Below are 14822 nucleotides of genomic sequence, written 5' to 3'. Positions count from 1 at the left end.
CTTCTGCTATTATTTTCTCAATTCTTAAATCTCACTAATTGTGGACATATACTGTTGACTGAGCGGATGCTCTGTTTCACTAGTTACATTATCACCTTACACTTACAGCAGCAGAAGACCAGCACTTCCTTTGAACGACAGAGTTCAGGGCCAATGAAACAAATTACGAGCATGGTTAGATGTCCTGCTCCAAACAAATTCGGACCAATAAACTATATTCATCAACATGAAATTAATGCTGAGCCATTACATTTTCACATTTCAATTACAATTAAAAGTAAATTGCTGTATCATCTTCAATGTCAATTACCAGCCTCATTAAAAGTTAAGGTCAATACTCCTAACAGTAATAATCTGCAACATTAAACTCGAGTAATTAACTCACTGTTTTAAACAACATATTTTTATCAAACATAAATAAATCTTTTGTAGATTTAGCATGCAATAGACACTTAATATAACGCAATATGATAAAACTAACAAGTCTTTGCTAATATACAATGATCTCTCTACTAAATGTTCATACATTTGTCCTTTCCCCAGAGGACACACATCCTTGGTACAGTAACCTTTAAATTTAATCTACTCAATTGCATGCTGTGCTTCATTATTTAATAGGTTGCTTACTGTACATTACCTTTCAAAATAGCTGAAAATTTCAATTATTCAAACATCAAAAAAAAGTCATACCATATGGTCTTTTTTGACCATTTGTAATATTGAACTCAGGTCCTGGGGGGGGGGGGGGGGGGGGAGTGAATTCCTAACCTTGCAACAAGGCACAGCAAAAGATCTGTCCAGAAGAATGGTTTAGATCAGTAACAGACATTGTTGTATACGATGTAAGTTATGAAAAAGATCCTTATAATTTGAGTTGCATTTACACTCATTTGCAGGATGGGAGCATATCGTATGACCTATAATCTAGTAAGATAAAGCAGAATTATTTATAACTTACATTAAAAAACAAAATACCATGTTAAATGTTTAGATGCACAGATTTCCATCACATCCATCCCTTCCTCTACAACACATTAGTTCTCTGAAATGCATAACAGGATGGTATAGGGGGGCAGCACGGTGGCTCAGTGGTTAGCATTGTTGCCTCACAGCGCCAGGGACCCAGGTTCAATTCCCACCTGTCTGTGTGGAGCTTGCACATTATCCCCATGTCTGTGTGGGTTTCCTACGGGTGCTCCGGTTTCCTCCCACAATCCAAAGATGTGCAGGTCAGGTGAATTGACCATGATAAATTGCCCATAGTGTTACGTGCATTAGTCAGGGGTAAATATAGATTAGGGGAATGGATCTGGTGGGTTAGTCTTCAGAGGGTCGGTATGGACTTGTTGGACCGAAGGGCCTGTTCCCATACTGTAGGGAATCTAATGTAATCTAATCATATCAGCTAAAAAGCATTAAACTGTTAGCTCTAAAATGGGTTTAGGGTCATTTTCAGCACGAACATACCAAAACCATTCAAAAACAAGTTCTAATTGCATTCCCCAAAATGCAAAGAACTGCTACGGAAAATACAACTTGTACTCCAATGACTGTTGGGAATTTGAGACAAACTAGCAGACCAATTAAACCAAAAACTCACTTTGACATAGTGCGTTAATGCATAAATTAATGTTCTTAAAATCCAGAAATCATATGCAACTCATCTATATTCTTGATCATTTCAGGGTTATCATTGGCATTCATCCTTAAATGACTACAAAACTTTCTATTCCTTTACTGCAGAAAGTAATGACCAATATAAGAGAAAAGTCATGCAAAATGAGTGTTAGTATTCCATCCCATTTGGTTTGTCCATGTCTTTCAAACTACCATTTAATTTGTTTTGTGTACACACCATGCTCATTTCAATGTGTTACACTTTTAATTCTTTTATGCAGCTACTGTTTTCCACAGGACAACTTGTGAGGTGCCAGTCTGCTACATGTACATGCACTTGCTTTACAGGGATAAGTGAATGCCAAACAGGCTGCTGGTTCTGCGTTCTTCCAACTCTGGCCTCACGCATTCATGACTCCTTTTGATCCACCAGTGGCAACAAAACCTTAAACTCCAAAATTCCTTTCCTTAATCCAATGGCTTTAGCGTCTCCCTCTCTTTCTTTAAGATGACCCTTAAGCCCATCCTTTTTAAGCAAGCGTTTTATTCACCACTCTTAATGAGGCCTTTGAAAATTTAACACCAATTTTTTTTTCATTCTGGATGTAGGTTTGCTCATTGACCTAGAAGGTTCGTTCTCACTGGTATCCTTACATACAGATGAGGAAGGACACCACTTCGACTGAGACAAGATATGCATCCTAGGAAAAGCCAAACAGAGACACGCACGAGAATTCCTAGAAGCATGGCATTCCAACCGGAACTCTACCAACAAGCACATTGACTTGGACCCCATTTACCACCCTCGGAGAAAAAGAACAGAAAATGACATCACTGCAGGAAATGAAATCACCAACTCAAGGAAACCTAAACAAATAAATAGAAAGCATGCTATGCCAGTGCTTCAGCCAGAGGATCATTGATGATGTTAGCTAGTATGGTGACGAAACATCCGAAAACGAATCTTCCAGCTGAGCGAGCAAACCTACATCCAGAACCTCAACCTGAGCTGCAAATCTTCTCAAACTTTTTTCCCATTCTTGGAAGATGGGCACAATGACACAGAGCAGTATTTATTGCCCTTTCCTAGATACCCTTCAGAAGTTATGCAGAGACATTCTTTTTGAAACACAATAATCCATGTCTCCTCACAATAACTCTAGTCAGAAAGGGATTTCCAGGATTTTTAACTCGTGTGATGGAGAAATAGCAATAACATGTCCACATCAGGAAGTTTTAATTTAAGCATGGCCCTTGAAGTCTTGGCAAGTTGCTGCAGCACTAGTCCCATCACACACTACTGCCATGGTTCACTACTGATGAATGAAAAGTGTCAAACAAAGAGTCAATTTTGCTCTGGAAGACATCATGGTACTTGAGTGTATTCTATCACAATCCTAACATGGGCCACATTGGTTTGGGAAAATCAAGAAGTGAGCCATTCAGCATGGAATACCAAAGCTCTGATCTTTGATCGTGCCTGCTATATTTATGTGGCTGATCATGTTGAATTTCTGACTTATGGTAATGCCAACCATTTCCCCTCTCCTCTGACCCTAGGATGATGATAGTGAAGGATATAGCAATAGGAATAGCAGCAAATGTCAAAGGGGCAGGTGTTCATATTTAGGCTCCTTACTGTTGGAAATTATAGTTGCTTGCCACTTTTATAGTACATATTAGAACCCAAGGTTGCATGTTGTTCAAGTCATGCTGGATGGGATAAGCAGTTAGAAGAGTTAGGTTAAAGATACTATGGTCAAGCTGGATTTATCCTGATGTTTTGCAGAAAGGACACATCCAGACAACTTTGCATGCTACAGCACAAATGTCAATGTTGCAACTGTACTGCAACAGCCTAATTGGGGATACAGTTCATTCTGGAGCTCAGCTCTTTAGCAGAACATCAGAAATGTTGACAGATCCACAGGCATTCTGAAGAATCATATCAGACTCAAAATATTAACTGTTTCTCTCTCCACAGTTGATGCCAAATCTACTAGTTTTCTCCAGCATAATCTGTGTATGCTTCAGATTCCCAACATCTGCAATATTTAAAACAAATTAAGAAAAACTCTTCAATTGCTGTTGGATTCGTAGCCACATATCCAGCACTAAGTGTCTTGTTTCTTTAACCTCCTTTAGATGACATAGCAAACAGAATTGGTTTGCAAATTGCTGCTTCTAGTAAAGTTTGATCTCTAACTTAAAATTCAGAATTAAGCCCATGAAAACTAAAAGGTCACCCCTGAGGAAATCACTGAGATAGTCCTTGAAAAGAAACTTTATTTTGACCCATGTAACAGGTGGGATATATAGCTGCTATTGCTCAGATTCCATAGTCACTAATGGATGCCCAGTTCAGAGCTGCTACATCTCTTCTTAATCTATCCCACTTGTGCAGTTGGTAGTGCCGCACAACACAATCCAGCGTACCTTTCACATGTAGATAGGATCTATGTTCTACAAAGACAGTAAAGTGGTCACTCCTATCAAAACAGTCAATGAGATGCAGCTGTGACAGGCAAGACAGGATCAAGTTGGTTGTTTTTTCATTGGCTGTCTAGCCACCTCACGCAAGGTTAGTCTGATATCTATGCTCCTCATAATTCTTGTGTGATTCCTTGACGTGATGTGATGTTCGCACAGAGGGTGGTGAGTGGATGGAATGAGCTGCCAGAGGAAGTGGTGGAGGCTGGTACAATTACAACATTTAAAAGGTATCTGGATGGGTATACAAATGGGAAGGATTGAGGGGGATATGGGCCAAATGCTGACAAATGGGACTAGGTCAGATTGGATGTCGGTTGGTATGGACGGGTTGGACCAGAGGGTCTGTTTCCATGCTGTATGACTCTATGGCTCAGCCAGTTCTCTTAGTGATATTGTTAATATGCTTCTACTATTTTATGATAAGGTCAAAAATCACACATCAGGTTATAGTCCAACAGGTTTATTTGGAAACACAAGGTCTTGGAGTCTCACTCCTTCAGGTGTTGTGAGATTTTTGACCTTGTCCAACCCAGTCCAACACCAGCACCTCCACAGCATATTTTGTGATAGGCACTGAATACACACTGTACCTCTGGAATCCTCAATGTTTTCTACAAGTGGTGTCCAACCTGAAGGAACGGTAATCTATCAGTGACGGAAATGTGGTAGATAACAATCACCAGGAGGTCTCTCTGCCCATATTCACTCTAAAGCAGTGAGACTACATGGGGTCAGAACCACTGTTTCCCAATGATTCAACAGCTTAGTTTGGTGGAGCTGAGAAAGAACAATAATAAAGGAATCAGAGAATGTAATTATGATTACATAAGAGTGACTCTTCCAAGTGTAGTACAATTCCATAAATGTTAATGAAAAAGGTTTTACAGGTCATCTAGGCTAAGTGTGCCTTCATTCCTTCCAACCTTTTGGTTATTTCACACTTAAGTTACCAGTCCATATTTGTTCTTATTCATTGCAGTAATGTGAAATAATTGAATGGCTTGCTAGACCACTCCAGATCGCAGCTGGGATTGGAGAGTCATCTGGTTAGACCAGGTAAGGTAAATCACTCAAAACTAACATGCAGGTGTTGCTAACAAACAGAAAGAAGGAAATGGCATGTTAGTCCTTATCATAAGAGGATTTGAGTACAGGAGTAAAGATGTCTTGCTCCGATGCATCTAGCCCTGATGAGATTACACCTGCAGTATTGTATACAGTTGTGAACTCCTTATCCAAGGAAGGAACAATTGCCATAAGACAGAGATAATGAAGATTCACCAGAATGACACCTGGATGGCACAGCTCAAGGAGATTGAATCTACATTCATTAGAGCTTAGAAGAATGAAAGAAGACCTGATTGAACCATATAAGATTCGTCAACAGAATATACAGTTGAAGCTCGATTATCCAAACGAGATGGGCAGGGAGTACTTTGTTGATATAACTGATCATTTGGATAACTGGAAACAAGCAGTAATGTAGGAGTACCTGTTATCAAGCAATGCACGTCATAGTGCTGTTTAACTGATAACTGAATGCCGAGTTGCCTAATGCCATATTTATGGGACCTTGAGATCTGTTCGGATAATCTGAAATTCAGATAATTGATATTCGAATAATCGACATTCTACTGTATGCAGGAAGGAAGTCCCTGTGGGCAGGTGGAGTGTAGAAGAACCGGACACAGTCTCAGACTAAGAGGACTGAAATGAGGAACCATCCCTTCACTCAGCAGGTGGTGACTCTTTGGAACTCTCGAACCAGAGGTCTGTGGAGGTTCAGTCATTGAGTATATTCAAGGCAGAGATCAATAGATTTCTTGATATTAAATATATCAGGCATATGAGGATATCATGGGAAAAATCAAACTGAGGCAGATCAGCCATGATTTAATGGAATGGCCTGCTCTTTTGTACAATGTTTCTCAAAGAGACTGGTTACTTTTCCTGATACTTGCTCTTCATTCTGATTTATTTATTCAATTTCAAACCAAATCCATCTCTTTGAAGCACTGATTTCTCTACATTACAACAGTCCTAAAAAGATAAAAGCAAGTTGTCAATGGAATTTAATAGAATGCTTCTAAACTTTTGCCACAGCTGTGACCTTTCTGATCACAACCGATGGTATTACTGAATACATCAGATCCCAGAGTGAAACCTGGCTTGATTTCTCACAGTAATGCAAAGAACAGAGTACCTGCCTGGTTTGAAGTCTAAACAAAGCCTGGCAGTCAATCGTCAATGCTCAATGGCAATGCCTCTCCTACAGTATAAACATTGGTTTTCCCCTTTATTGACATTCTTGGTAAGTGTCCTGATAAGTTCAAGATAAAAAGCATTGACAAAAAATGTGCCTTTCTTTTAAATATTTATCTGAATTTGGATATTAGACTCTCACTCCTCACCTACACTGCCCTCAATGGTCCGAATCTTTTCCTTCACATATTCATTCAATTTCCTTTAAAAGTTATTATTGAGTCTGTTCCCATGACTCTTTTAAACAATACATTTGAGATCATAGAACTTTGACCATGATGGACAAAAATTCTGAAATTGGCAAAAAAAACTCAATTCAAATCGGTGATCTCTCTGACCTACATCAGATGCAGTTTCTCCTTATTTTTCTATCAAAGTTACTTATGATTTTCAATTTCTATCCAATTTCCTCAAATCACTGCTCCAAGAAGGGTAGCTTCAGCTTCTCCATATAACTGAAACCTCTTCCCGCCTGCGCCCCAACACTATTCTCCTAGATCTCTTCAGCATCCTCTCCAAGGCTTTAGAACCCAAACTCAACAGACTGACACCCAATCTCAAAACCATATTTTTCTCAGCATCAACCAATCTTTGCGAAAAACCTTTCACTCCATAATCATTTTTCACTGGTCGTGTGTCTTCCCGCAGATCAAACTTAATTCATACTAGCTAGGTATAAAGAATTTGACAGATTTAGTTGGCAAATTAAACACAATAAAAAGATGTGCATGTGAGTTTTAAGAGCACAGTAAATTTCTTCAGGCCGCTGATCTAAAAATATTCTGAGACAGATGTGTTTTCATATGCATCTTTTGTAAATCTAATATATTTTGACAGCTGAATTACGTATGCAAATTTCACAAAACAGCTAGTCAGTTTTGCACCTCATTGACCAGAACAAAGGTTGATAAGTGCACACAAACAAGCATTTCCTCATCTTGAAAGTACACCCTAACATTAGTGTCTTCTTAAAAGGTTGAATTAAATTCTTAACAGAAATAACCAAAAGTTGCCTTTAAGTGTCAGTCACAATTCAGTTTGTAGTATTCTCACCTGACTATCAGAATGTTCAAGTCCTACTTCAGGGCTAGAGCACCAGCCTGATATTGAGGGAATGCTGCATTTCCCAGATGGAATGCCTACTCAGGTGGATGTAAAAAAAATCCCATGGCACTAATTCAAAGAGGAGCAAGGGAGATAGCCCCAGCAGCATGACCAATATTTATCACTTAATCAACATTACAAAAAAAAAACCAGCTTTCATAAAATCTCTGTATAGAATCCCTACAGTGTGGAAACAGACCCTTCGGCCCAACAAGTCCACACTGACCGTCTGAAGAGGAACCCACCCAGACCCATTCCCCTACTCTAATATCCTACATTTATCCCTGAACACTATGGGCAGTAACCAGAACACCCCAAGGAAACCCACGCATACACGGGGAGAATGCGCAAACTCCAGACAGACAGACAGTCGCCGAGGCTGGAATCGAACCCGGGTTCCTGGCGCTGTGAGGCACTACTGAGCCACCGTGCCGCCCTATATTCAGTGTGAGCATTGATGGCTGGTCAGCACCACTTTGCTATTTGTGGAAGTTCATTTTTTAAAATCATTCACAGGCTGTGAGGACCACTGGCTCAGCCAGCATTTTGTACGTGCTCCTAGTTGCCCTGGAGAAGGTTGTGCTGAGCTGCCTTCTTGAAGCTGCAGTCCATAGGGAAAGGAATGGTGCTGTTAGGAAGGACGATCCAGGATTTTGATCGAGAGACACTGGAGAAACAGCACTATAGTTCCAGATCAGAATGGTGTGTGACTTAGAAATTGGGGTGGTTATGTCATTCTAGATGGCAGAGCTTGTGGATTGAAAAGGTGCTGCAGTGCCTGTAGCTGGTGCTGTAGGCTGGATGTTGAAGGTAGCAAATAGAATACCAATCAACCAGACTGCTTGGTCAAACATGACGCTGAATTTTTCAAATACTCTTGGGGCCGCACATAGCCAGACAAGTTGGTAAGGAGAATTCCATTGCACTCCTGACTTTTTTTTAGATTAGATTAGATTACAGTGTGGAAACAGGCCCTTCGGTCCAACAAGTCCACACCGACCCGCCGAAGCGAAACCCACCCATACCCCTACATTTACCCCTTACCTAACACTACGGGCAATTTAGCACGGCCAATTCACCTAACCTGCACATCTTTGGACTGTGGGAGGAAACCGGAGCACCCGGAGGAAACCCACGCAGACACGGTGTGGTGTAAAATTCCAAGCAGTGGAATGTGGTGAAACGGTTAAAAATTATGTCCCAATACATGTGTGAATCTAACCGGAATGGAGGTGTTGCTTAGTCCCGTGTGAATCTTCTTATCTGTATGTAACCAGAATGGAATGTGTTTTTTAGCCTTGCTCTGCTGTTCACATGAATGTTTATATCTGGAAGGGAGTATATCAGCTGAAAAAGTCTCCAGTTCGGTGAGTCTGCTCCGGGGTTACGTTTAACCGCCGAGCGTGGGTTGTTGGCAACCGCTCTACGAGAACTGACGGCTCCCAGTTTTGGTAATATGTAGAGTGAGTATAAGCCAGACCCGTTGTTTGGACCTGGTTGTGGCGACGATGCGGGGAATAAAATGCCCATATTCTAGCAGACTCGCCTCTTGGTCGTTTGTTCTGTGTCAGACTACTCTCCTACGAACCTGACCTTGAGAATTTTTTAAAACATTTGGCGTAGTCGAGCAGGATCAATCGCAATTGAGGAGAGATTTTGATACAGAACAATGTTTTGGAAAAAGACTAAGAAACCAGAAGAACAAACTGTGGAGGTCCCGACCGTCCCGGGATGGCATGGATGTGGGCATGTACGTGGCAGTTTGTTTGAGAAAGGATCCCAGTCCTGCCGAAGAACCCCTTGCCTGGGGTACAGCGGAGGATGTGGGCATGTCCAAAAAGCTGAAGCGGAGTTAACAGAATTGAATGGGATTGAACTGAACTGAACTGAGTGGAACTGAAGTGAATCAAATTGAACGGAACGAAATGGAACTGAGCTAAATTGAATTGAAATGGACGGAACTGAATTGAACACAATTGAATTGAACTGAACAGACCTGAACTGAGCTGAATTGAATTACACTGAATTGACTGAACTGAAATTAACTGAAACGAATTGAACTGAATTAAGCATAATGTAACACATGTATTGGGCCAAGCAGTGGAATGTGGTGTAAAATTATGTCCCAATACATGTGTGAATCATAATGTAACACATGTATTGGGCCAAGCAGTGGAATGTGGTGTAAAATTCCAAGCAGTGGAATGTGGTGAAACGGTTAAAAATTATGTCCCAATACATGTGTGAATCTAACCGGAATGGAGGTGTTGCTTAGTCCCGTGTGAATCTTCTTATCTGTATGTAACCAGAATGGAATGTGTTTTTTAGCCTTGCTCTGCTGTTCACATGAATGTTTATATCTGGAAGGGAGTATATCAGCTGAAAAAGTCTCCAGTTCGGTGAGTCTGCTCCGGGGTTACGTTTAACCGCCGAGCGTGGGTTGTTGGCAACCGCTCTACGAGAACTGACGGCTCCCAGTTTTGGTAATATGTAGAGTGAGTATAAGCCAGACCCGTTGTTTGGACCTGGTTGTGGCGACGATGCGGGGAATAAAATGCCCATATTCTAGCAGACTCGCCTCTTGGTCGTTTGTTCTGTGTCAGACTACTCTCCTACGAACCTGACCTTGAGAATTTTTTAAAACACACGGGGAGAACGTACAAACTCCACACAGTCAGTCGCCTGAGTCGGGAATTGAACCCGGGTCTCTGACGCTGCGAGGCAGCAGTGCTAACCACTGTGCCACCGTGACTTGCGCCTTTTAAGACAGTAAACACACTTTGAAAAAATAAGTTGTTACAGAATTCCTTGTCTATAACTTGCTGTTGTAGTCATAAGTTTATACAATTATCCAGCTCAGCTTCTGGTCAATGGTACGTCCCAGGATATGGATAGTAGGAGATACAGGGATGGTTGGATTGGCTTTTGTCAGAAGTAACCACTGCTTGGCCTTTAAGTTCTGTTCCCTAGATGCTGCCTGACCTGCTGTGCTGTTCCAGCAATAAAGTTTCAGCTTTAAGTGGCAAGTCATATTCATGTCATACATCATTATGAGACTGGATATTGTCCACTTCTTGCTGCACATGGCCACATTCTGCCTCATATTTCTGACAGGTGATGTACACTGTGCAAATGTCAGCAATATGCCCACTTATGACCTTATGATAGATGTAATATAGTGCTTGAAGAACCCCTGTGGTGATCTCCTAGAACAGAGATGAGTGACCTCCAATCGACACAACAATCTTCCTTTGCACTAAGAATGGCTAGCACCAGAGAGTTTTTCCGGATTCCCAATGACTTCAGTTTTATTAGGGATCCTCAATTCCATGCTTGGTCAAACACTGCCTTGACGTTAAGGACAGTCACTCTCACCTCATCTCTGGAGTTCAGCTCTTTTGTCCATGTTTAGACCAAGGCTGTAATTAGATCACGCCAAATGATTCTGGTGGCATGTAAACTGAGTATCAGTGGGAAGCTTATTGCTAATAAGTGCTGCTTGTTGGTAGCACTGTCAACAACTACTTCAATCACTTTGATGACAGTTCAGAGTAGACTGATGAGTTAGTAATTTGCAGTTTGGTTTTGTCTTGCTTTTTGTGTACAGGATACATTTGGGCAATTTTTCACATAGGAAGCTAAATGGCAAAGTTGTAGCTGTAGTGAACAGCTTGGATAAAGCATGGATAATTCTGGGCCATACATCTTCAGTAATATGGCTGAATTAGCTCAAAACTGGAATTTGTGACGCTGGAGAGCTCATACCGAAATGGATATTCACTCAGTATTTCTGGCTAAAGGTGACTGCAAATGTTTCAGCATTCTCTTCTGTACGATGTGTCAGGCTATCATCATTGATGACAGGGATATTTCTGGAGATTCTTCAACCTATTTGTTGCTTTTGCTGTAGATGATTTGGCCACCGCATTTCCTGCATTACAACAGTGATTGCACTTCAAAAGAACTTAGTTAGCTGTGATGATTTGAGATGTGCAAAACAACAAAAAAAACAACAAAATGTCTTTCAAAGATAAGCATTTCACTCTCAATATTCTCCCGTTATCTTATAATTTATTTCAATTAATTACTAAAAAAAAAAATCTGTGTGCCTTTGGTCTAAGGTAGCCAAATTGAATTTTAAGTTTAAAGTTTAACGTGCTTTGGAAAAGTAAACTCAACAATCACTTACAATATAACATAAAATGGGATATATTTTAAATAACAGCCAGAATGAGCTGTTAATCTGATAATTAACAAACCTACTACCACAAAGGAGCTGAGTATGTGCAGTAAATTTACACTAACTTAGCAAAACATGCTGTATATAACCCTAGGTATTGTGCATGGGGTCAATCTGATATGCACTGACAGAGCTCGGTCTGGACTGCTCCGAGTACTGTGAAGGGGTCAGTAAGTTTTTTGCTACCACAGCTTGTTCTATACAACCCTAAATGTTGTGCAAGATCAGTCAGTTTGCATAACACAGCTCATTCTGTACAAGCAAGTGTTGTGGAGAGGGTCAGTACATGTCTGCACAGACACAGCTAAGTCTGTCAGTCAGTTTAAACTAACACAGCTCAGATTGTGCAGCCCTGGTTGTGGGAGGTCAGTCAGTCAGTCAGTCAGTTTACAGGAAAACCACCGACAGTGAATGTGGTGGAGGCTGGTACAATTGCAACATTTAAGAAGCATTTCAATGGGCATATGAATAGGAAGGGTTTGGAAGGATATGGGCGAGTGCTGGCAGGTGGGACTAGATTGGGTTGGGATATCTGGTTGGCATGGACGGGTTGGACCGAAGGGTCTGTTTCCATGCTGTACATCTCTATGACTCTATGATGGTGTCAGGTGCCAGAAGGCACGTTCTACCCTCCATCCATCTCTCTCTCCCCCTCCCTCCCTCCATCTCTCTCTCCCCCTCCCTCCCTCCATCTCTCTCTCCCCCTCCCTCCCTCCATCTCTCTCTCCCCCTCCCTCCCTCCATCCCTCTCTCCCTCCCTCCCTCCATCTCTCTCTCCCCTTCACTCCTCCCCTTCTTCTCTCCCTCTCACTCACCAGTCCACTGCCCCTCTGTTCTGGCCACTCAGTGTTCCCGTTAAAGTCCTGGCGGAGAGTTTGATGTTTACTGTGTACTGCATCGTGTTTTCTCAAAACGTATAAATTATCCTCCTTCAGCAGCAACAAGTCTCCGCTTCCTCACGGTGAGCACAGCTTCCGGGATGCCATGTAAACAGGAAGTGATCCACCCGGAACATCTCCGTGTTCGTCCGGACCTCGGTTCCCCCGTCCCTCAAACCCCGGCCCCAGGTTCCGGCCTTCAACGTCTTGCCCCGCTATACCACCATTGGCCAGGGAGGAGAGGGGAGGCGCTCTGCTCAGCAGCCCTTACTGTGCTGAAGCACCACCTCTTCCCTAGATCCAGGAAACTTGAAAACCCCATTTCAAAATTTTAGAAGATTTTAAAACCTCACATTGTAATTTATGTGCTGTACCTGCAAACCAATGCTTTGCAATTCAAGTACTAGGACACACAGATCCCTCTTAAGTCTTAAGAATTCTGTAATCTCTCACTATTTAAATAATTTGCTTACTTTTTAAAGTCTTCGCTCCTGTGTTGATCATGGATAATCCAGGGTTTAGTTACTTGATGCCTGAATGGGGAAAGTGACATTAAAAAGTACAGACCTGACCTCTCAAAAATGACAACTTGTATTTATATACTACCTTTCACATCATAAAACATCCCAAGGCTCATTGCGCTGTGTCTCATGATAATTATACCTGTAAAAATATGTCAGATTGCCATGTGTACTCAATTACAAGAGTACAGTGACAAGTCTACAAAGTCACCATTCTACGACACCAGCTTAAAAATACAAAATACAACACCAGAATTAAAAATAAAGAAATGAAAGAAACAGAACCAAAAGAAAATTTTAAAAGTCTAGATCTTCACATCCTTATGCAAAAGAATAGGAAAAAGTCCAGATTTTATAGTATCTTTCAATACTATATTACCATGTCTTAGCTTCTTATGAAAATTAACATTAGCATAACAGCATCGAGGAAAGATACCCTGCTGAAGGCAATTCGTTTAGCACATTGTTATTAAATGCTTTTTGATGCTGAGCTACAATTTAGACAGATGACAAAAATGTCCAGTCAAAGAGGTGGATCCCAAACTGAGGTAGAGAAACAAAATTTACAGGTGGAACTCTAAATCTTAGGCCCAGTGCAGCAGCTGACTGCGTTGACATTAAGTTGGAACAATTGCAGTCAGGGATGCGGAGGCCAAAATCGGAGAGGCACATATATTTCAGGTTTAGAGAATTCAAGGAGATGAGGTGGGGAGAGTCATGGTCTTGTATGGATTTAACAAGGATGTTAAGTAAAGTTGAGCGATTCGAGAGCCAGGAGTAATTGCAGGTTAACAAGCACAGGGGTGATAAGTGAATGGGAATTAAAAAATGGAGCCAGAATAGAATGGAAGGGAGGGAGAGACAGCAGGAAACTACAGGCCAGTTAGCATAGGGAAGATATTAGAAATGATTATCAAATATATTGCATTTTAGTACAACAAATAAGGATAGAACCTAAACAATTGACCTTGGGCAGTGTTGCAGAACAGAGGGACCTAGGGGTTCAGGTGCATAATTCTTTGAAGCTTATATCAAATATAGACAAGGTGATAAAAAGGCATTTAGCATGTTGCATTCACTGCTTAGTCCTTTGAGTATAGGAGTTGGGAAGTCATGTTGAACTTGGACAGGACATTGGTGAGGCCTCTTCCAGAATATCATGTCAAGTTCTGGTCGCCCAGTTATAGAAAGCATATTATTAAGCTGGACTGGGTCCCGAAGAGATTTACCAGGATGTTACTGGGAGGTTTGAGTTATAAAGAAAGGCTGGAAATGCCGGGACTTTTTTCACTGGAACTTAGGAGGTTGAGAGACAACATTCTAGAAACTTATAAAATAATGAGGGGTATAGATAGTTGTCTTTTCCCTAGAATGAGGGATTTCCAGATGAGGGGCACATTTTTAAGGTGAGAGGAGATAGATTTAAAAAAGACATTAGAAGCAATTTTTTTACATAGAGTCTGGTTCATGTGTGGAACGAACATCCTGAGGAAGTGGTGGATGCGAGTACAATTACAATGTTTAAAAAAACATTTGGATGAGTACATGAGTAGGAAGGATTTGGAGGGATATGGGCCAGGTGCAGACAGGTGGGAGTACTTTAGTTTGGGATTATGTTCGGCTTGGACTGGTTGGACCGAAGGGTCTGTTTCTGTGCTGTTTGACTGTATGACTCCATGACATGAAAGCACACCACTGAGAAAAGTT

General features: G+C 41.2%; 1 protein-coding gene across 1 annotated transcript in view; it reads right to left on the bottom strand.

Annotated features, from left to right (window-relative positions):
* wdr11 (WD repeat domain 11) overlaps positions 1–12692 on the bottom strand; it is a 119829-nt gene extending 107137 nt beyond the window's left edge. The window contains exon 1 of the mRNA XM_087998899.1: positions 12532–12692. Within this exon, the coding sequence (XP_087855025.1) occupies positions 12532–12614 (83 nt within the window). The 5' untranslated portion in view covers positions 12615–12692. The remainder of the gene's footprint in view (positions 1–12531) is intronic.
* Positions 12693–14822: the final 2130 nt, after the last annotated feature.

Source organism: Chiloscyllium plagiosum, unplaced genomic scaffold (assembly GCF_037043375.1).
Source record: "Chiloscyllium plagiosum isolate Xiang-an unplaced genomic scaffold, Cpla_swu_hap1 HiC_scaffold_22, whole genome shotgun sequence".
Classification (NCBI taxonomy): domain Eukaryota; kingdom Metazoa; phylum Chordata; class Chondrichthyes; order Orectolobiformes; family Hemiscylliidae; genus Chiloscyllium; species Chiloscyllium plagiosum.
The sequence above is the reverse complement of the archived record's forward strand: the minus strand, read 5'-3'. Positions and strand labels throughout refer to the sequence as shown.